Source organism: Mustelus asterias, chromosome 9 (assembly GCF_964213995.1).
Source record: "Mustelus asterias chromosome 9, sMusAst1.hap1.1, whole genome shotgun sequence".
Lineage (NCBI taxonomy): Eukaryota > Metazoa > Chordata > Chondrichthyes > Carcharhiniformes > Triakidae > Mustelus > Mustelus asterias.
In genome coordinates this window covers 4930063-4951751 of record NC_135809.1, presented here as the reverse complement: position 1 = coordinate 4951751, position 21689 = coordinate 4930063, and the positions used below count along the sequence as shown (strand labels likewise).

Here is a 21689-nt window from a genome sequence, read left to right as displayed (position 1 = left end):
TGGGCTTTTCTGACAATCGTTTCATGGTCATCATCATTAGATTCTTAATTCCAGATATTTTTTATTGAATTCAAATTCTACCATCTGCCATGGCGGGATTTGAACCCGGGTCCCCAGAACATTAGTAATGAACAGCACAGTGGCTAGCATTAAGGACCTGGGTTCAATTCCAGCCTCAGGTCACTGTCTATATGGAATTTGCACGTTCTGCTCGTGTCTGCATGGGTTTCTTCCGAGTGCTCTGGTTTCCTCCCACAGTCCAAAGATGTGTGGGTTAGGTTGATTGGCCATAGTAAATTGACCCGGGGTGGGGGAAGAGAGAGAATTAGCAGGGTAAATATGTGGGGTTATGGGAATAGGGCCTGGGTGGGATTGTGGTCGATGCAGACTCGATGGGCCGAATGGCTTCCTTCTGCACTGTAGGGATTCTATGATTAGCTAAATTTGTGGATTAGTCTGGCAATAATACCACTAGACCATTTAATATATTCCAGTCTATTTTTTAAAAAGTAATCTAATTATCAGTTAACACTTAGTCAAAGTGATAATTAGATTACGTGGAAAACAAACTTGTTCCATACAAAAGAAAAAAGTGCCTTTAAAATGATTCTGGGATAGTATTAAAACACAACATAATCATTGAAAAATTCTACTTCCAGAGAGAGAATAGGGAGAGAACTGCAGTGACTCAGCTGATAATTGGTACAATATCTTGTCTACCTGCCAAGGGGATACCCTGCAGTAGATGCTCAGACAGAGATACTGTGTGCAGCTTTTTCCCCCCACATTTGATTGGCCAAAAAAAACCAGATTTGTGTTAAAACAAACCTCAAACAGCTCCAATCTGCTCAGCTAAAAGAATTAAGGCATGAGTTACAAAATCCAATTGATGGCATCTTCTCCCCTGAATATACAATATATAAAAAAGACAACACTACACTGGAGGGTTGGTGTTTATTAAATAAATAGACAACTCCACAAGGTCACCATTCCGTTGACATTTTTACAGCACTCAATTCAGAGAAATACCAACAGAACTCAAATGTAAAGGATTGACATTGCACATGTTTCACTGATCCAGCGACCTCGCAGGATGCCCAGCCGTGGCCAGAGGTTGGCTCTGCAATGTCATTTAGAGACTCGCCTCTGACACACACCGCGATAACCGGACCTGCAACTTTCAATACTTAACACAGCCCAGCCCCTAGCTTACAACATTCCCGAATGCACACACAATTCCTCACACCTACAGACAGGAGGGTCCAACAATTAAATATCCAAATCCCCCCCGCCCCCCGCCATCATCAAGGACATGCAAAGTGCATAACATTATAAAGTCCTCCCGCTACAATCCTGCCACTATTCAGTTCAATGTTGCCACTCGTTTAAACAGTATTAGATACAACTGTAAATCCGTTTTTAAATGACTACAATGTGATTTTTCTCTTTTTTTTTTGCCCTTGCAGAGACTGAAGGTCACTGAACTGTGTAAAATGCAGCAATCTGCACTGAAAGACTAACACACAGCGACTACAAATGTCTCAGCACTCACCAATACAGGCATGAAGATCCACTCACACCCGCACCGACCATGTAGAATTCTCTACTGCAGGCAAAGCTCGAAGCAGCATCAGAAATTACAACACAGCAACTGTCCAGACCATTCGGGAAGGATGCACGCGAAAAAAAAAACCCCCACAAGATACCCGGGCAAAAACTTCGCAAATCACATGACTAGCATCAGCAGCAAACTAAAGGGTAATTAATTAATCACTCAGTGATCAGGCTGGGAGAAAGCCAGTGCTGCGTCCACCTGGCTGATCCTGAGTGCCAATGGGCCACTCTCCCGCAGCTCATTCACCGAGGTTGATTCCTGCTCCTTTGGACCATGAGCTATATAGCTGCATGAAGATTTTAGTATTCTTCAGCAGTAGTTGCAATCAGCCAATCGCTGCAGAATGAAGTGTGTCAGCATTTGGGCACCAACTGTGGAAGGGTAACAGTGGCAGTGAGTGCAAACGCTCCTCTCCACAATCCAACACAGCCCCCCCTGGAGCTAATAATACTCACACCAATGTCTCTCAGCAAAGAACCCACTCAAACACATCAGAGAATTCCACAAGGAGGCTATTCGGCCCATCAGGTTTGCACCAACCCTCCAACAGAGCGGAGTCTGCACATTCTCCCCGTGTCTGCGTGGGTTTCCTCCGGGTGCTCCGGTTTCCCCCCACAGTCTGAAAGATGTGCCAGTTAGGTGCATTGGCCATGCTAAATTCTCCCTCAGTGTACCCGAACAGGTGCCAGAGTGTGGCGACTAGGGGATTTTCACAATAACTTCATTGCAGTGTTGATGTAAGCCGACTTGTGACACTAATAGAAAAAACAGAGCAACCCACCCAGGCTCTAACCCCGTAGCCCTATGTATTTACCCACTAACCTAAGGGACAATTTAGCATAGCCAATTCACCTAACTGACATGCCGTTGGACGCTAAGGAGCAATTGAGCATAGCTAATCCACCTGACCATCTTTCGAACTGTGGGAGGAAACCAGAGCACCCAGAGGAAACCCATGCAGACACAGGGAAAATGTGTGCAAACTCCACACAGTCAATAACCTAAGGCCAGAATTGAACCCGGGTCCCTGGCGCTGTGAGGCAGCAGTGCTAACCATTGTGCCACCGTGCTGTCACTGGCTGGACAGATGGGAGCTTCCTGCCCATTAAAAGTATTGCTGAGCCCACAAATCTGCTTCATAACAACACTGCAAAATATTACCCTAACTTGTATTGAAACAGTGTCGCAAATATTTCAATTAAGGGGTTAAATAAATTGGAAAATCAAAACTTCTAGGGATTCATCAGAAAAAGGAGCAGATTTGAGTTATTGGAGCAGTGTAACAACTTACTAACAGAATGGTTTCAATCTATTCCATCCATCCGGTGGATACTAGCTCCCTTTGAGGGCAATTCAACTCATCCCCACTCCCCTGTCTTTAGTCTGCAGCCTTGTAAATCTTTTCTCATCAGAGAATTCCCAATCACCTTTTGAAAACCACAATATTCTCACACGGTTCATTCCAGATCCTAGCCATTCACTGCATGAAGAACGTTTTCCTCCTGTCATCTTTAATTCGTTTACCAATTACCTTCAATCCGTGCCCCCACATTCTCAATCCTTCCACCATAGGGACCAATACCTCCCTATCTAATCTGTCCAGACCCTTCATGATTTTTTGAACCCCTCGATCAAACCTCCTCTCAGCCTTCTCTTCTCCAAGGAAAATAGTCCCAAATTCTCCTGTATCCACGCATGCGAAGTTCCTCACCTGTGGAACCATTCTCATGGATCTTTTCTGCACTCTCTCTAATGCCTTCACATCTTTCTTAAAGTATGGTGCCCAGAATGGGACGCAATGCCTTGGGGTCAAATCAGTCTTTTATACGAGTTTAACATAACTTCTTTGCTTTTATACTCTATACCTCTATTTAGAGGGCATGGGAACTCTGTGTTTTATTAACCGTGCTCTCCATCTGTCCTGCCACCTTCGATGATTTATTCTGCTCCAGTGCCCTGTTTCGAATTCTCCTCTTTATTTTATGTTCGAACATAGGAATTAGGAGCGAGAGTGGGCAATTCAGCCCTTTGAGCTCGCTCCGCCATTCTATATGATCATGGTGATCTCCGTCTCATCCTAACTCCACTTCCCTGCCTTTTCCCCGTAGCCTTTTATCCCGCTTTTGATCAAATATCTATCTATCTCTTTCTGGAATCCATTGATTGATTCCGCACCCACTGTAATCTGGGGCAGCGAGTTCCACAGATGTTGAGTCCATTCAACCCTTTGAACAGACGCGGGGACAGCACGGGTGGGGGGTCTTAAAATGAATTTCTTTTACTGAACAGAACTTAAGAAAATTAACATGACAAAAGTGAAAGGAAAGTGAATTTGCAGACAGGCCTCTGAGCAAGCCAGTTCCTGTACTGAGACCTGAACAGGATCTTGAAAACTGAACTCAAAAACAAACACTCTATTCCATAATATATCTCAACCCTTATCCCGTTATTGTAAATGTCCATCACATGCTGTCTCCATTTAGAAAAACAAGTCTTGCAGTTGCTGTTATCAAAAACTTGTTTTGCCTCCATTGTGTACCCTTTAGGAATGCAGTCAATTTCTAGCTAATCCAGCATGTCTTCTGAGTTTTAAAATGTACTCAAGTTAGTAGTGTTAGTTAACCCCTACAGTCCAGCATTTAAATGTAATTGCATAGGCAGAAATATCTTAAAATGAAGTCTTTGCATAGATGAATTAAATAGGGCAAAACATACATAGGATCCCTCAACAGATTCACAACTCTTTGTGAGAAGTAGCTTTTCCTTATCTCTGTCTTGAACATCCTCCCTCTTACTCTACAACTATGCCCTCTTGTCCTAGACTGTTCTAGAAGGGGGAACATTTGGTTAACATTTACTTTATCAATCCCGTTGAGTATTTTATGTACCTCAATCAAATCCCTCCCTCATTCTTCTGTACTCCAGTGAGTACAAGCCCTCTCTTCAATCTTCCTACCAAAATGAATAATTTCATAGAATTATAGAATCCCTACAGTGCAGAAAAGGCCATTCGGCCCATCGGGTTTGCACAGACCCTCTGACAGTGTAGCTTATCCAGGCCCTCGCCCCTGCCCTATCCCTGTAACCCCACACACTTACCATGGCTAATCCACCTAACCTGCACACCTTTGGATTTCCCTATATTAAATTTCACCTGGCACATGTCCAGCCTGCTCCTGCCCTCCTTAACCCCTCCTCACATTCCACAATTGTGTCATCTGCAAATTTTGAAATTGTGCCGTGCCCTGTTCACTCAAGTCCAGAACATTGACATAAATTAAGAGAAGCAGTGTTCCCTGTACCAATCCCTGGGGAACCTTCCTTCCCTACAATTCTCTGTTCCCTGTCTCTCAGCCATATCCAAGCTGCCCTTTCATTCCACGGGCTTTAACTTTATTATTACTTTATCAAACATCCTTAACATAAAAATATCCCAAGGCATCTTGCAAGATGATGTCAAACAAAAGGTGCAATTTCCATTATCATTCACTCATGTGCAAATCACACGAGGATTGGGATCTCTTCTGGGGCAGGGATAACCTGTTCAAGAGGGACGGGTTACACCTGAACTGGAGGGTGACTAATATCCTGGTGGGAAGATTTGCTAGAGCCACTCGGGAGGGTTTAAACTGGGGGGGGGGGGGGGGGGGGGGGGGGGAGGTGCAAAGCAGTAGGGAGACAGGAGAGAAGATTGAGGACAGCACAGAAGCTAAAGAGAGTACATTAAATTGTAAAGGCAGTGTCAGTAATTCTACTACTAGACAGGTCAGGCAAGAACACGGCATAGAGCAAGGGAAACCTCGATTGAACTGCATTTATTTCAATGCAAGAGGCCTGATGGGCAAGGCAGATGAACTCAGGACATGGATGGGTACGTTGGACTGGGATATTATAGCTATTACTGAAACATGGCTAAGGGAGGGACAGGACTATCAGCTCAATGTTCCAGGGTATAGATGCTGTAGGAAAGATAGAACAGGAGGTGAGAGAGGAGGGGGAGTTGCACTTTTGATTAGGGAAAACATCAAACAGTACTGAGAGGGGATATATCCGAGGGTTTGGCCACTGAGTCTATATAGGTAGAACTGAGAAATAAGACGAGGGAGATCACCTTGATAGGGTTGTACTATAGGCCCCCAAATAGTCAGCAGGAAATTGAGGAGCAAATATGTAAGGAGATTACAGATAGCAAATATGTAAGGAGATTACAGATAGCTCCAAGAAAATAGGGTGGTAATAGGGGACTTTAAATTTCCAAACATTGGCTGGGACAGCCATAGTATTCGAGGGTTGGATGGCGAGAAATTTGTTGAGTGTATTTGGGAGGAATTTCTCATTCAGTATGTGGATGGCCCGGCTAGAGAGGGGGCAAAACTTGACCTCCTCTTGGGAAATAAGGAAGGGCAGGTGACAGAAGTGTTGGTGAGGAATCACTTTGGGACCAGTGACCATAATTCCATTAGTTTTAAGATAGCTATGGAGAACGATAGGTCTGGCCCAAAAGTTAAAATTCTAAATTGGGGCAAGGCCAATTTTGATGGTGTCAGGCAGGAACTTTCAAAAGTTGATTGGGGGAGTCTGTGGGGAGGCAAAGGGACGTCTGGTAAGTGGCACGCTTTCAAAAGTGTGTTAACCAGGGTTCAGGGTAAACACATTCCTCTTAGAGTGAAGGGCAAGGCTGGCAGAAGTCAGGAACCCTGGATGACTCGGGATATTGAGGCCCTGGTCAAGATGAAGAAGGAGGCACATGACATGCATAGGCAGCTGGAAGGTGGCAAATGTTGTGCCTTTGTTTAAGAAGGGCTGCAGGGAAAAGCCTGGGAACTACAGGCCAGTGAGCCTAATGTCTGTAGTGGGTAAATTGTTAGAAGGTATTCTGAGAGACAGGATCTTCAGGCATTTAGAGATGCAAGGACTGATTAGGAACAGTCAGCATGGCTTTGTGAGTGGAAAATCATGTCTCATAAATTTGATTGAATTTTTTGAAGGGGTAACCAAGAAGGTAGATGAGGGCAGTGCAGTTGATGTTGTCTACATGGACTTTGGCAAGGCCTTTGACAAGGTACCGCATGGTAGGTTGTTGCATAAAGTTAAATCTCACGGGATCCAGGGTGAGGTATCTAAATGGATACAAAATTGGCTTCTTGACAGAGACAGCGGGTGGTTGTAGAGGGTTGTTTCTCAAACTGGAGGCCTGTGACCAGCGGTGTGCATGATGTGGAGATGCCGGCGTTGGACTGGGGTGAACACAGTAAGAGTTTTAACAACACCAGGTTAAAGTCCAACAGGTTTATTTGGTAGCAAATACCATATTTGCTACCAAATAAACCTGTTGGACTTTAACCTGGTATTGTTAAAACTCTTACTGTGTTCACCAGCGGTGTGCCTCAGGGATTGGTGCTGGGTCCACTATTATTTGTCATTTATATTAATGATATGGATGAGAATTTAGTAGGCATGGTTAGTAAGTTTGCAGATGACACCAAGATTGGTGACTTAGTGGACAGTGTAGAAAGTTATTTAGGATTGCCATGGGATCTTGATCAATTGAGCCAATGGGCCTGACGAATGGCAGATGGAGTTTAATTTAGATAAATGCGAGGTGATGCACTTTGGTAGATTGAACCAGGGCAGGACTTACTCAGTTAATAGTAGGGCATTGGGGAGAGTTATAGCATGCTTGGTTTCATTGGTGAGAACATTGAATACAGCAATTGGGACATCTTGTTGAAGCTGTACAAGACATTGGTAAGGCCACACTTGGAATACTGTGTACAGTTCTGGTCACCCTATTATAGAAAGGATATTATTAAATTAGAAAGAGTGCAGAAAAGATTTACTAGTGTGCTACCAGGACTTGATGGTTTGAGTTATAAGGAGAGGCTGGATAGACTGGGACTTTTTCCCTGGAGCATAGGAGGCTTAGGGGTGAAATAGAGGGCTATAAAATAATGAGAGGCATAGATAGGTAGATAGTCAACATATTTTCCCAAATGTAGGAGAGTCTAAAACTAGAGGGCATAGGTTTAAGGTGAGAGGGGAGAAATACAAAAGTGTCCAGAGGGGCAATTTTTTCACACAGAGAGTGGTGAGTGTCTGGAACAAGCTGCCAGAGGTAGTAGTAGAGGTGGGTACAATGTCGTCTTTTAAAAAGCATTTACATTGGTAAGATGACAGTTACATGGGTAAGATGACTATAGAGGGATATGGGCCAAACGCGGGCAATTGGGATTAGCTTCGTGGTTAAAAACTGAACAAGTTGGGCTGAAGGGCTTGTTTCCATGCTGTAAACCTCTATGACTCTATGGAGAATCACAGGGGGGTGAGGGAACCACAGCGTGGTTGGTGCCAATGAGAACCCCTCTTGCGGTTCTCCCACTGCCTGACGTTATCTGGTTCACGTGGTTCTCCTGGCTCCAACAATTCTCCGACCCTCGGGCACGGCAGGAACCTGGCGTGAATCATTGCAGAAATGGAGACCAGTTGTGATGTCCATACCTGAGGGCTTGGAGGCCAGTAAAGCCCCCAGGTGGTCAGGCAAATGCCTGGGTAGTGCCCTGTCACTGCCCCTGGTACTGCCAATGGGCACTGCCAAACTGACACTGCCAATGTGCCTGATTGGCTGCGCCATAGTGAGGGGAAGACTGAAGGGGGTTGTATGGAGAGGATGGGGAACCTGAAGAGAAGGGAAGGAATGTGTGGGGAGATTCCTGAAGGGAGGGGTCTGGGGAGGGGGTGCTGAAGTGTTGGAGCCTGATGTGGAGGGGCCTTCGGCAATCCCATCATGGTTGTTACTCACTTGGGGTAGGGGGCTTCTGGTACCAGCGAGTGGGGGGCATGTTGCCAGTGGGGGTGAGGGTGCGGGGGTCTTGGCCAGCGAGTAGGAGACGCTGAGGAATGATGCCCCAATCTCCAAGGAGCCGGTCTTTAGGTCCCCACTCTAAACAAATTTCGAAGCGTGGGTGAATTGTGAATTGAATCTCACCAAAGCAGCCAGCAGGAATCTCACTGGGTTTCCCACTGAGAACAACGCTTCAGACATTTTTTCAGGGTCGGGGGGGGGGAGGGATTGTGACCAAATTCCGACACCAAGACACATAAAGAGATCTCGGAAACATAAACATTAAAGATGGTGAACTAAGAAAAAGTGCTTCACAGAATGATCCAAATTCATTACCCGGATCTGTTACATACGAGAGAATTGAGTTGTGGACAATGCGTTTCTGTCAGCACGCAGGGATCTATGCTCAATAGGTAATGGCAACGAAAAGACAATGAATAACAAATATCATGTGAGGACAGCTACAGATCAAATGGCACATTGATAATACTGAGCTGACATTGTGCGGTTTCTATCTCACACAAACTACCAGCGCATGCATCAATGTGGCGCCATTAACATGGTAAAACATTCCAGGACACTCGCTGGGGTGTTTTCAGACAAAACCAGACACTGAGCCACAATACAGCTTTAACATTTATTTATTTATTGTCGCAAGTAGGTTTACATTAACACTGCAATGAAGTTACTGTGAAAATCCCCTAGTCGCCACACTCCGGCGCCTGTTCGGGAACACTGAGGGAGAATTTAGCATGGCCAGTGCATCTAACCAGCACGTCTTTCAGACTGTGGGAGGAAACCGGAGCACCTGGAGGAAACCCACGCAGACACGGGGAGAACGTGCAGACTCCACACAGACAGTGACCCAAGCCGGGAATCGAACCCGGGTCCCTGCCGCTGTGAGGCAGCAGCGCTAACCATTGTGCCACCGTGCACAAGCTTAGTCAGCAAGGTCAGCTTCAAGGAGCCAATGTTTCCAGACATCACATGAATGATGGAAAGCCTATCATCCAACCGTATTTCACACAATCATGGAAACGAGGAGAAACGGGCTGGCCATTCAGCCCTTCGAGCTTGCTCCGCCATTCAATATGACCATGGCTGATCCTCAATGCCACACGCTCACACTCTGCACTTATCCCGTGACACCTTCAGAGTCCAGAAATCTAACCATTTCCTTCCTAAATACATTCAGTGACTTGTCCTCCACAGCCTTGTGTGGTGGAGAATTCCACAGGTTCACCACTCTCTGAGTGAAGAAATCGCTCCTCATCTCAGTCCTGAATGGCCTTCCTGTATCCTGAGACTGTGACTCTGGTTCTAGAATCTCTTTGCCTAAAATGCTGGCAGCACCATTTGGGCAGGTTTCAAGTTTTTGGTGATTAGTGGTGTGGAAGTGGACAAGATGGACACCTCATCTGTATCAGACGGCCCCTGATGGGGGGAGGAAGGAACAGGGATGTTCACAGAATCACAGAAACCCTACAGTACAGAAAGAGGCCATTCGGCCCATCGAGTCTCCACCGACCACAATCCCACCCAGGCCCTACCCCCATTTCCCACCCATTAATCCCTCTAACCTACGCATCTCAGGACACTAAGGGGCAATTTTAGCATGGCCAATCAACCTAACCCGCACATCTTTGGACTGTGGGAGGAAACCGGAGCACCCGGAGGAAACCCACGCAGACACGAGGAGAATGTGCAAACTCCACACAGACAGTGACCCGAGCCGGGAATCGAACCCAGGTCCCTGGAGCGGTGAAGCAGCAGTGCTAACCACTGTGCTACCGTGCCGCCCTGTGGGGCGGGGGCTGCAGAATGTTGTGGGGGGAAGAGGGGGGCAGGATGGTGGTTGGGGATGGGTTTAGAGGTGCATTCCCAACCCAGCAAGGACATTTTTATTGGGCTTTCTGTACTATTCCTCTATCTCAGGGCCTCACTAAGAAGAGTAACAAATACAAGATCTGGACAATATCCAGGCTTGGCCTCACAAGTGGCAAGTAACATTCGTGCCACAGAAATGCCAGGCAACGACCATCACCAATAAGAGACACTCTAACCATCGTCCCTTAACATTCAATGGTGTAACCATCACTGAATCCCCCACTGTCAACATCCTTAGGGGTTACCATTGACCAGAAACTCAACTGGACTCACTACATAAACACAGTGGTTACAAGAGCAGGTCAGAGGCTAGGAAAACTGCGGCGAGTAACTCACCTCCTGGTTCCCCAAATCCTATCCACCATCTACAAGGCACAAGTCAGGAGTGTGATGGAATACTCCCCACTTGCCTGGATGGGTGCAGCTCCAACAACACTCAAGAAGCTCGACACCATCCAGGACAAAACAGCCCCCTAAATTGGCTCCACATCTACAAACATTCAATCACTTCACCACCGATGCTCCGTAGCAGCAGTGTGTACCATCTACAAGATGCACTGTCGCAATTCACCAAAGATCCTTAGGCAACACCTTCCAAACCCATGACCACTTCCATCTAGAAGAAGAAGGGCAGCAGATACATGGGAACACCGCCACCTGCAAGTTCCCCCTCCAAGCCACTCACCATCTTGACTTGGAAATATATCGCCGTTCCTTCACAGTCGCTGGATCAAAATCCTGGAATTCCCTCCCTAATGGCATTGTGGGTCAACCCACAGAACATGGACTGCAGCGATTCAAGAAGGCAGCTCACCGCCACCTTCTCAAGGGCAACTAGGGATGGGCAATAAATGCTGGCCCAGCCAGTAATGCCCATGTCCCACAAAGTTAATTTTTAAAAAGTGAGAGCTCACTCTTTCCCGGTGCTCTTTAATTCCAATGGTCTGAGTACACACGTCAATCAGAACTATAGAAGTGTCATGGGATATATATTTATATATTAAACATGGGCCTACTGATTCACAGTAAGAAGTCTCACAACACCAGGTTAAAGTCCAACAGGTTTATTTGGTAGCAAAAGCCACACAAGCTTTCGGAGCGCTGCTCCTTCGTCAGGTAAGTGGGTGTTCTGGACATCAACACCACCTATTGCTTCAAACAGGCAAGTGCTCTGGTCGCCCATCAGTAGGCCCCTGCGAGAATATTAGAGGGCCAATATTTGGGGTTTAATGGTGGCGTGGAGGTGGCACATGGCGATGGGTCCCAGGGTAGTGGGCCGAGCAACTGTTCCCCGTTTCTCCAGCTGTTCACGCCCCACCACCGCTGGCAGCGAGAACGGAGAATCTGGCGCTGCGGCCAAAGCTCCATTCACAGCAGCGGGACCGGAGAATCCCAGCCGCGGGTGAGACTGGAGAATCCCAGCCGCGGGCGAGACTGGAGAATCCGGCCACTGACTCCGAACACCATCCCATTTCGTTCATCTTGTGGTGAGACAGAGCTCAAAGGCAGGAAATAATAATCTCCCCTCCAAAGGGCTCACCGTCAGAACCAAAGCAATATTTACACATTGCAGTCACGCATCAGTTTGATAACTGCTTTTGTAGCTGGTAGGTTATAACATAATTGTTAGCACTTTCAGTAAGTGATCTTGCACAGTGTTGGACTATGAAAAGAATCTAGGGTGTTGTAGGCATAATTCAATAAAGAAAACAGATTTAAAAAATAGATTTTTCTTTTATCATCATTCTGATTTCATCCTTCTAAGTGCACGCTATAAGATATATTAAAATCACAAGTACAAAAAAATGCAATTAACTTCTAAATATAGCCAAAGTTTAATGTCTTCTTTCAAAAGTCTGAACCTTTTAGATAAACTACTGAAAAAAAACACAATCACAGCAACAATAGAAACACTGTGAACGGATCTGAAATCCTGGCAGTAAAATTAAAACAACCTGCACATTCTTCATAGGTTTTGGAACACAGTAAATTATTTGTCGCAATTAGGAATACCACAAACATTAGCAGTTCCCAACTCACAATAAGCTCAAAAGCAAATACTGAGATCAAAATCCCTGCCGAGTGATGTGGTCGGACTTTGAGAGGCAGTGAAGTCTCCAATCCTCAATCCATTGTACTGCAGTGCAGTAACAGACTTGTTATGTACTCGTAGCGAGATTGGGCTGTCAACAATCCTTCATGGAAAGGCCATGTAAAGATTAAATAATTTCGCCTTGTTAGTTGATTGTGTTTAAGACAATTTCTCATCTACACTTCACAGTACTGGAGTGATCGCAACATAATCCGCAGTGAATAACATTTGATTATCTGAAGCTAATTGATTAAAAGCCCTGCTTTTTTTTGCATTGGCAATAATATTATTTTAATTAAAAACACCACACTCCCCTAGTGTGTGCAGTTTGCAAATTTTGTTCAGCGCCAATAAATTTTTAATTTGATTTGATTTATTATTGTCACATGTATTGGGATACAGTGAAAAGTATTGTTTCTTGTGCGCTATACAGACAAAGCATACCGTTCATAGAGAAGGAAAGGAGAAGGTGCAGAATGTAAAGTTACAGTCATAGCTAGGGTGTAGAGAAAGATCAACTTAATGCGAGGTAGGTCCATTCAAAGGTCTGATGGCAGGAGGGAAGAAGCTGTTCTTCAGTCGGTTGGTACGTGACCTCAGACTTTTGTACCTTTTTCCCAACGCAAGAAGGTGGAAGAGAGAATGTCTGGGGTGCATGGGGTCCTTAATTATGCTGGCTGCTTTGCCGAGGCAGCAGGAAGTGTAGACAGAGTCAATGGATGGGAGGCTGGTTTGCGTGATGGATTGGGCTACATTCACGACCGTTTTTCTTGCAGTCTTGGGCAGAGCAGGAGCCATACCAAGCTGTGATACAACCAGAAAGAATGCTTTCTATGGTGCATCTGTAAAAATTGGTGAGAGTCGTAGCGGGCATGCCAAATTTCCTTGTTTAAGTTAAGATTATTCAGCAGAGATTGTCTTTACCAATCTTGCACATTTCCACATGGGCGGATTTACTGGGTTCTCAAAGTCAACAAAAAAACAGGTACCATTTTTTCATAACTGACAGCTATTGGATCAGTTAGTCAATATTTTTCTTTAAAAAAGCTTCTTAGCTCAGGCGTGAGGCTCAGTCCCAAGAACTGTCAGATATTAATGCGGTCAGCTCATTTGTACAGTAAAGTTTTAAAGTTTATTTCTTAGTGTCACAAGTAGGCTTACATTAACACCGCAATAAAGTTACTATGGAAATCCCCCCCAGTCACCACACTCCAGCGCCTGTTCAGGTAAACTGAGGGAGAATTTGGCATGGCCAATGTACCTAACCAGCACGTCTTTCGGACGGTGGGAGGAAACCGGAGCACCCGGAGGAAACCCAGGGAGAACGTGCAGACTCCACACAGACAGTGATCCAAGGCTGGGAATCGAAGCCAGGTCCCTGGCACTGCGAGGCAGCAGCGCTAACCACTGTGCCATTAAGATAAGAGGATGAAACGGTTGAGCTTGATTAGAGAGCTGTTGCTTGCTTACAGTCCAGGATGAAAGAGAGGGAAAAACGTGCCATTAGGCCGGATTTTATGGCCTCGCTCGTCCCGAAACCATAAAATCCCTCCTGACGTCAACGGACCTTTCCGTGGTCCGCCCCTCACCCGTTCCAATTCCCTTGGCGGGCGGGGCGCTAAAATTCCAGCCAATGTCTCTGATGACGTCAAGACATGTCAGGTGACTAATCAAACAGAGATGCACTGGTTTACAATACGTAACGATGAGTGTTGAAGAAAGCACGATCGAATGTGAGCTGTATCGATCGTACCAATGGAATTAAAACACACACATTCCTTGACAAAAGCCTTCTTCACAGTTTTGAATATCTTGGGAGTCCATTTAACCCTTGCGCCTTGCATCATACTGACTGAGCTAGCTCCCCAGGCTTTGTGACAGAGCGTTTAGCGTCAGTAAGAGTCACTGATGAAGGTGAAAATCACCTTCCAGAAAATGTAGATAACCCTGGAATACAAGAGTGCAGCAAGGGAAGGCACCCCTGGATGAACCCCCACTGCCCGAAGGCATCGCAGAGAAATTCAGGGACGGGGGAGAGTTCTTCTCTCGGAGAGTGGTGGGTTTGTGAGGTTCTCGGCCCCAGAAAGCAGTGGAGGCGGGATCATTGAATATTTCTAAGGCAGAGGCAGATAGGATCTTGACTAACAAGGAAGTCAAAGGTTATCAGGGGAATATGGAGCTGAGGCCACATTTGGATTGGCTGGCCTACTTCTGCTCCTTGTGTTCATATATTTTGTATTCTATCCCCGCCTGCCCCCATAATTCGCTTGTTTTTTTTGGAAAAATCCTGTTTTCTGCATCCCCCCAGGGGATAAGCCGGCTCTGGGTGGGGGTGGGAGTGTCTGTATCGGGCAGGTTAGATGGGCCAACAGATCTTTCCCTAAGTGACACATATCCTTGTACAAGATTCACATTCCTGATGCCACCCCTTCGTGTGTACCAGCTGCCATAACTGTGACAATACTGTGCCTTTCAGAAATGAATTTGGGTCATGTTTCTTGTGCAGGATCTGTTTTAGTTTGTTTTATTATTGGAGACATTTTGGCTGCACCTGGCAGCCCATGTTGTTACTGCATTATTGATCTTAATTGCTGGAACGTTTGTTTCAATCTGGTCTAATCCTGTTCTATTATTTTAGTGTTTTCCCCGGGGGTTTTGCAGAGTAGGGCTTGATTAGGTTGATTGACAAGTAAAGTCATATGACTGGGCAGGATTAGGCTCACAGAGAGAAACCCAACTCAGATGCTGCTTGAAATTGTTTGAAAGCAGTGCCTCCCTTTCTCTCTGGATTTAGAGACTGGAATCTGCCAGGAAATAAATTTTCTTATCTGAGATTCTGCTGTTGGAAGGTAGATCTGTCTCTGAAAACTGCTGTATGGGAGTCACAGAAGGCAGGTGTCTTTCCGTAGCTGTCCAGAGGAGGTAAAAGGCTGGAAATGTAGCACCCAGGTGAGCATATTTGTTTTCTGCTAATTCTGAAGGAGGATGTATGTCTATGAAGATACTGCTTAAATTAGAACTATACAGAAAGATAGTTGTTGAGAATTATACCTTGTCATGTTTAAGTAGTTCAAGTGATAAGAGTTATGCTCATTCTTTTTTGCTAACAACTCTGTTGTTAAAAATAAAGGTTGTTTTAATAAAAGCTTCCTAGTGGGTTATTCGAATCACACTTGGAGCAGAACACCTTGGGCCCGATTTTACCATTTTCATTCTAAGTGCCGAATCTGGGCATAGTACAGATCCGACTTAGAAATCTGCTTTCAGGCACCCCCATACGCTCTCAGCCATCTCCAGTCCCATTCGCGCTGTGGGCGGGGCTTAGCGCGGCCAGAACGATCGGAGCTCTGAACTGCCCATGCGCAGTTAGAAAAAAATTGGAAAAGGCGCGCCCGTGTCAGATCGCTCCCGAGCCGCAGAAAGCGGCCCGGGAGCGAAAAGCAGGAGCAAGGGTATATCTCGGGGGGGGTGGGGGGGGGGGGGGGGGAGGCAGGTAAGGTGTATCTCGGGGGGGCAGATGGATCTCTGGGGGGGGGGGGCAGATGGATCTCTGGTGGAGGGGGGCAGGGGGTCCGCTGCCACTCTGTGGGCGATCGGTGGGGGGGGGGCAGGTGTCCCTTCACCAAATTTAGATTTATTTTCACTCAGACTGGTGCTTCCTTGTACAGAGTGTAAACCCTGACTGCCAGTAACCCTGGCATTCCACATTCTGTACCCATGCAGGGCACCCTGATTGGACAAGCCACTCCTGCCTGAATCTGGGAGCTGGTATGCTAAGGGGTCCACACCGTGGCCTCGCTGAAGTCATTACACCCTTGAACTGACCTCACTAGACCACTTCAGAGGGCAGTTAATTCTTGGGATGTGGGCATCACTCACAATGCTAGCATTTAACATAGAGATATAGAAACTAGAAGCAGGAGGAGGCCATTCGGCCCTTCAAGCCTGCTCCGCCATTCATTTTGATTATGGCTGATCATCGAATTCAATATCCTGATTCCCCCTTCCTCCCCCCCTCCATATCGCCAAGAGCTATATCTAACCTCTAGTTGAAATCAGACAACGTTTTGGCTTCAACTACTTATCACTCATCCTTCCGTGTCCTTGAGTAGCTGTTGGTGAACCTTCTTGCATATAACTGAATTATCTGCTCAACCAGTTCAGAAGCCATTCAAGAGTCAACCACGTTGCTGTGGGTCTGGAGTCACGGGTGGGCCAGACTGGGTATTAGGGAAGCAGATTGGATTTTATCACAATCAATGATAGTTTCCTGATCATTGTTACTGAGACTATTTCTTTATTCCAGATTTACTGAGTTCAGATTCCACCATCACGGCTGAACCCATGTCCCCAGAGCATTAGCCAGGGTCTCTGGATTCCTGTCCACTGATATTACCCTGTACCACCATCTCCCTAATTACCCTGCACCATCTCCCTAATTACCCTGCACCGTCTCCCTGATTATGGACTTAAAAATATCGAATGTCACACACTCAAGAAAGATACAATTAAAAAAGATAGTGCACTTCTACAAGTGTTGAATCAAAAAAAGTTAAAAGTTCAGTTGTTTGGCTTGCTATACAGGCCCATTAGAGAAAGAAGTCTCTTTTCTCTCTTGACTAGTAGTTCACATGGGTTCAAATAGTTGAATTAAGTACTTGCATTTATATAGAAACTTAGAAACTAGAAGCAGGAAACTAGAAACTTTGAACCCACCATTGAATCCGCCATTCATTTTGATCATGGCTGATCATCGAATTCAACATCCTGATTCTCCCCTTCCCCCCCATATCCCTTGATCCCTTTCGCCCCAAGAGTTTTATCTAATTCCTTCTTGAAATCAGACAACCATGAGTGCGATCAATGAGAAAATCAGCAATCCACTGGATAAATGTCTCACTATGTTTAACTTTATTAACTTTGTAACCATAATCAACCTTTGAAATATTTGTTGTATTCACGATTCAGGGAGCTCCAAGCTTACTGGTGTCAGGCAGTTGTTGAGATTCCAATATCCATTCCTTCAGGTTTTAATCATTGTTGGAGATTTAACAAAAACATTTCATTAAACACTTTCTCTCTTAATCCCACCTTTCTTTCTTTCTATATTGAATCAGATATTCTAATTTACAATTCCTGGTTTAGACACTGTGTCTCAGTAAAGTTAAAAAGGGCAGCACGGTGGCACAGTGGTGAGCACTGCTGCCTCACAGTGCGAGCGACCCAGGGGTAAAATTCCTGCTTCAGCTAACTATCTGTGTGGAGTCTGCACGTTCTCCTCGTGTCTGCGTGGGTTTCCTCCGGGTGCCCCGGTTTCCTCCCACACTCCAAAGATGTGCGGGCTAGGTTGATTGGCCGTGCTAAATTGCCCCCTAGTGTCAGGAGGATTAGCAGGGTAAATATGTGGGGTTGCGGGAATGCTCCGGTTTCCTCCCACAGTCCGAAAGATGTGCAAGTTCGGTTGTTTGGCCATGCTAAATTGCCCCTTAGTGTCAGGGGGACTAAGAGCGTAAATGTGAGGTTGCGGGGATGGCACCTGGGTGGGATTGTTGTCGGTGCAGCTCGATGGGCCAAATGGCCTCCTTCTGCACTGTGGATTCTATGATTTCATGCAGCCCATTGCAGTGGGAACCATGGCAACAGTCCCACTGACTTGTGTCAGTCTCCCAGTGATGGGAAGAACTACCGGGATTATGTTGGAGGGGCAGGAGGGACTGCCCCGGGGTTCCTGGCCAATGGCAGAATGTCAATCCTGCTTACTAATGAGCCAGTTGACACCCCTTATCCCTGAACCCACTGCGATGCACTGGCGAGGGAGCTGGCATCAGGCAGGATGTGCCCGCACACACCCACCACTGGTGCTGGCTGCATTAACAAGCTACCAACCTCTGATTGGCCGGCAGCTCTCAGCGGGCGGGACTTCCACCGTTGGGGACCTCAATCATGGGCCTGTCCTTTAGACGGTCACTTAAATGCCTGCAAGGCAGCTGATTCTGTCTGGCCTCCCCCCTCAGAACCAACGGGATTCCCCACCGGTTCTCCAATTGGTGGGCAAGACCCCCTTGGCCTGATAGCATACCAGCCAGAAACAGGCCATTCACCCATCTAGCCTAACCCAGAAACAGGCCATTCACCCATCTAGCCTAACCCAGGAACAGGCCATTCACCCATCAAGCCTAACCCAGGAACAGGCCATTCACCCATCTAACCTAACCCAGAAACAGGCCATTCACCCATCTAGCCTAACCCAGAAACAGGCCATTCACCCATCATGCCTAACCCAGAAACAGGCCATTCACCCATCTAGCCTAACCCAGAAACAGGCCATTCACCCATCTAACCTAACCCAGAAACAGGCCATTCACCCATCTAGCCGAACCCAGAAACAGGCCATTCACCCATCTAACCTAACCCAGAAACAGGCCATTCACCCATCTAACCTAACCCAGAAACAGGCCATTCACCCATCTAGCCTAACCCAGAAACAGGCCATTCACCCATCTAGCCGAACCTAGAAAAAGGCCATTCACCCATCTAACCTGACTCAGAAACAGGCCACTCGCCATCTAGCCGAACCCAGAAACAGGCCATTCATGCATCCAGCCTAACCTAGAAACAGGCTATTCACCCATCTAACCTAACCCAGAAACAGGCCATTCACCCATCTAGCCTAACCCAGAAGCAGGCCATTCACCCATCTAGCCTAACCCAGAAGCAGGCCATTCACCCATCTAGCCTAACCCAGAAACAGGCCATTCACCCATCTAGCCCATGCCAGATTCAACTCCTTCCCACCTTTCTTCATCCAAACCTATCAGGAAATCCCTACTACATTTTTCTTCCTTGTGTGTCTAACTCACCAAGGCTCCTTAAACAGCACTTTCCAAACCCACCACTTCTACCACCTAGAAGGACAATGGCAGCTGATTCATAAGATTCAAGTTCCCCTCTAATCCGCTCACCATCCTGACTTGGAAATATATCACTGTTCTTTCACTGTCGCTGGGTCAAAATCTTATGCCTTATGAGGATAGGTTGAGGGAGCTTGGTCTCTTCTCCCTGGAGAGACGAAGGATGAGAGGTGACCTGATAGAGGTTTACAAGATGTTGAGAGGTCTGGATAGGGTAGACTCTCAGAGGCTATTTCCAAGGGCTGAAATGGTTGCTACGAGAGGACACAGGTTTAAGGTGCTGGGGGGTAGGTACAGAGGAGATGTCAGGGGTAAGTTTTTCACTCAGAGGGTGGTGGGTGAGTGGAATCGGCTGACATCGGTGGTGGTGGAGGCAAACTCGTTGGGGTCTTTTAAGAGACTTCTGGATGAGTACATGGGATTTAATGGGATTGAGGGCTATAGATAGGCCTAGAGGTAGGGATATGATCAGCGCAACTTGTGGGCCGAAGGGCCTGTTTGTGCTGTGGCTTTCTACGTTCTATGTTCTAAAATCCTGGAACTTCCTCCCTAACAGCACTGTGGGTGTACCTACACCTCATGGACTGCAGCGGTTCAAGAAGGCAGCTCACCACCACCTTCTCATGGACAATAAATGCCGGCCTAGCCAGCGACACCCACCTCCCAAGAACGAATTTTAAAACTCTGGTGTCCTGACGAATGTATCCACGTGACTCGCTTCAAATAATCCTTGTGGTAGTGAGTTCCTCATTTCGTGGATAAAGAGGTTTTTCTTGAATTCCTTACGGGATTTATTGTCTTGTATTGCTGACTTTTTATTTTAGTTCCCACTATTCCAACATCCATTCAGTGGGACGGTCCCTATTACTGTTGCGAGACACCAAGATTCACTGATATTCCGTTATAATCCAGGTCAGAAACTCCAAAGTGTTTTATGAAGTCCGCCTGGATCATACATGTTGCACTTTGAATTTGGCTCGGGTGAGCATGAGATAATTAACTTCAGGTATGATTCAAATGACCCACTAGGGAGCTTTATCAAAGAAAGTTTATTTAAGAATATGGTTAACATGTATAGAAAAAAATTAGCAATAACTTTGATCAATTGCAAACAAAAAAAGACCCACCACGATTGCAACAGGATCTTGATCAATTGGGCCAGTGGGCTGGCGAATGGCAGATGGAGTTTAATTTAGACAAATGCGAGGTGATGTAATTCGGTAGATTGAACCAGGGCAGGACTTACTCAGTTAATGGTAGGGCGTTGGGGAGAGTTACAGAACAAAGAGATCTCAGGGTACATGTTCATAGCTCCTTGAACGTGGAGTCACAGGTGGACAGAGTAGTGAATAAGGCATTCGGCATGCTTGGTTTCATCGGTCAGAGCATTGAATACAGGAGTTGGGACGTCTTGTTGAAGTTGTACAAGACATTGGTAAGGCCACACTTGGAATACTGTGTGCAATTCTGGTCACCCTATTATAGAAAGGATATTATTAAATTAGAAAGAGCGCAGAAAAGATTTACTAGGATGCTACCGGGACTTGATGGATTGAGTTATAAGGAGAGGCTGAATAGACTGGGACTTTTTTCTCTGGAGCGTAGGAGGCTGAGGGGTGACCCTATAGAGGTCTATAAAATAATGAGAGGCATAGACAAGGTAGATAGTCAATATCTTTTCCCAAAGGTAGGGGAGTCTAAAACTAGAGGGCATAGATTTAAGGTGAGAGAGGAGAGATACAAAAGTGTTCAGAGGGGCAATTTTTTCACACAGAGGGTGGTGAGTGTCTGGAACAAGCTGCCAGAGGTAGTAGTGGAGGCGGGTACAATTTTATCTTTTAAAAAGCATTTAGATAGTTACATGGGTACGATGGGTATAGAGGAATATGGGCCAAATGCGGGCAATTGGGACTAGCTTAGGCGTTTTTTTAAAAAAGGGCGGCATGGACAAGTTGGGCCGAAGGGCCTGTTTCCATGCTGTAAACCTCTATGACTCTATGATAATGTATAACCCTTAACAAATATATCTAAGATGTTCCAATCAAACATAACTTCTCACAGACAAAACCATTTCCACAGGTTTAACAGAGCAAAGACTAATGCTCACGTGATACTGGAACTGAGTCCTTTGGTTAGAGGATTGAAACCCTGACTGCTCAACCTTGCAGCTTGTAGCAGCCCTCTGGATACACTCACAACAGTTTGAAGTCAGAACAGATTCCCAGAACACCAGGGAGATTCTCTGGTCAAGCCACCAACAGCAGACCCGCTACTCCAGGAAGGCAAGAAGTCTTGCTTTCAGCTAACCAGCGGAATTTCCAAAACCAGGGACAGAGAGAGAAA

At 46.1% G+C, this 21689-nt stretch overlaps 1 protein-coding gene across 1 annotated transcript in view; it reads right to left on the bottom strand.

Annotated features, from left to right (window-relative positions):
- LOC144499015 (anoctamin-4) overlaps positions 1-21689 on the bottom strand; it is a 205194-nt gene that overhangs the window by 140723 nt on the left and 42782 nt on the right. The window contains exon 4 of the mRNA XM_078221072.1: positions 8415-8555. Within this exon, the coding sequence (XP_078077198.1) occupies positions 8415-8555 (141 nt within the window). The remainder of the gene's footprint in view (positions 1-8414; positions 8556-21689) is intronic.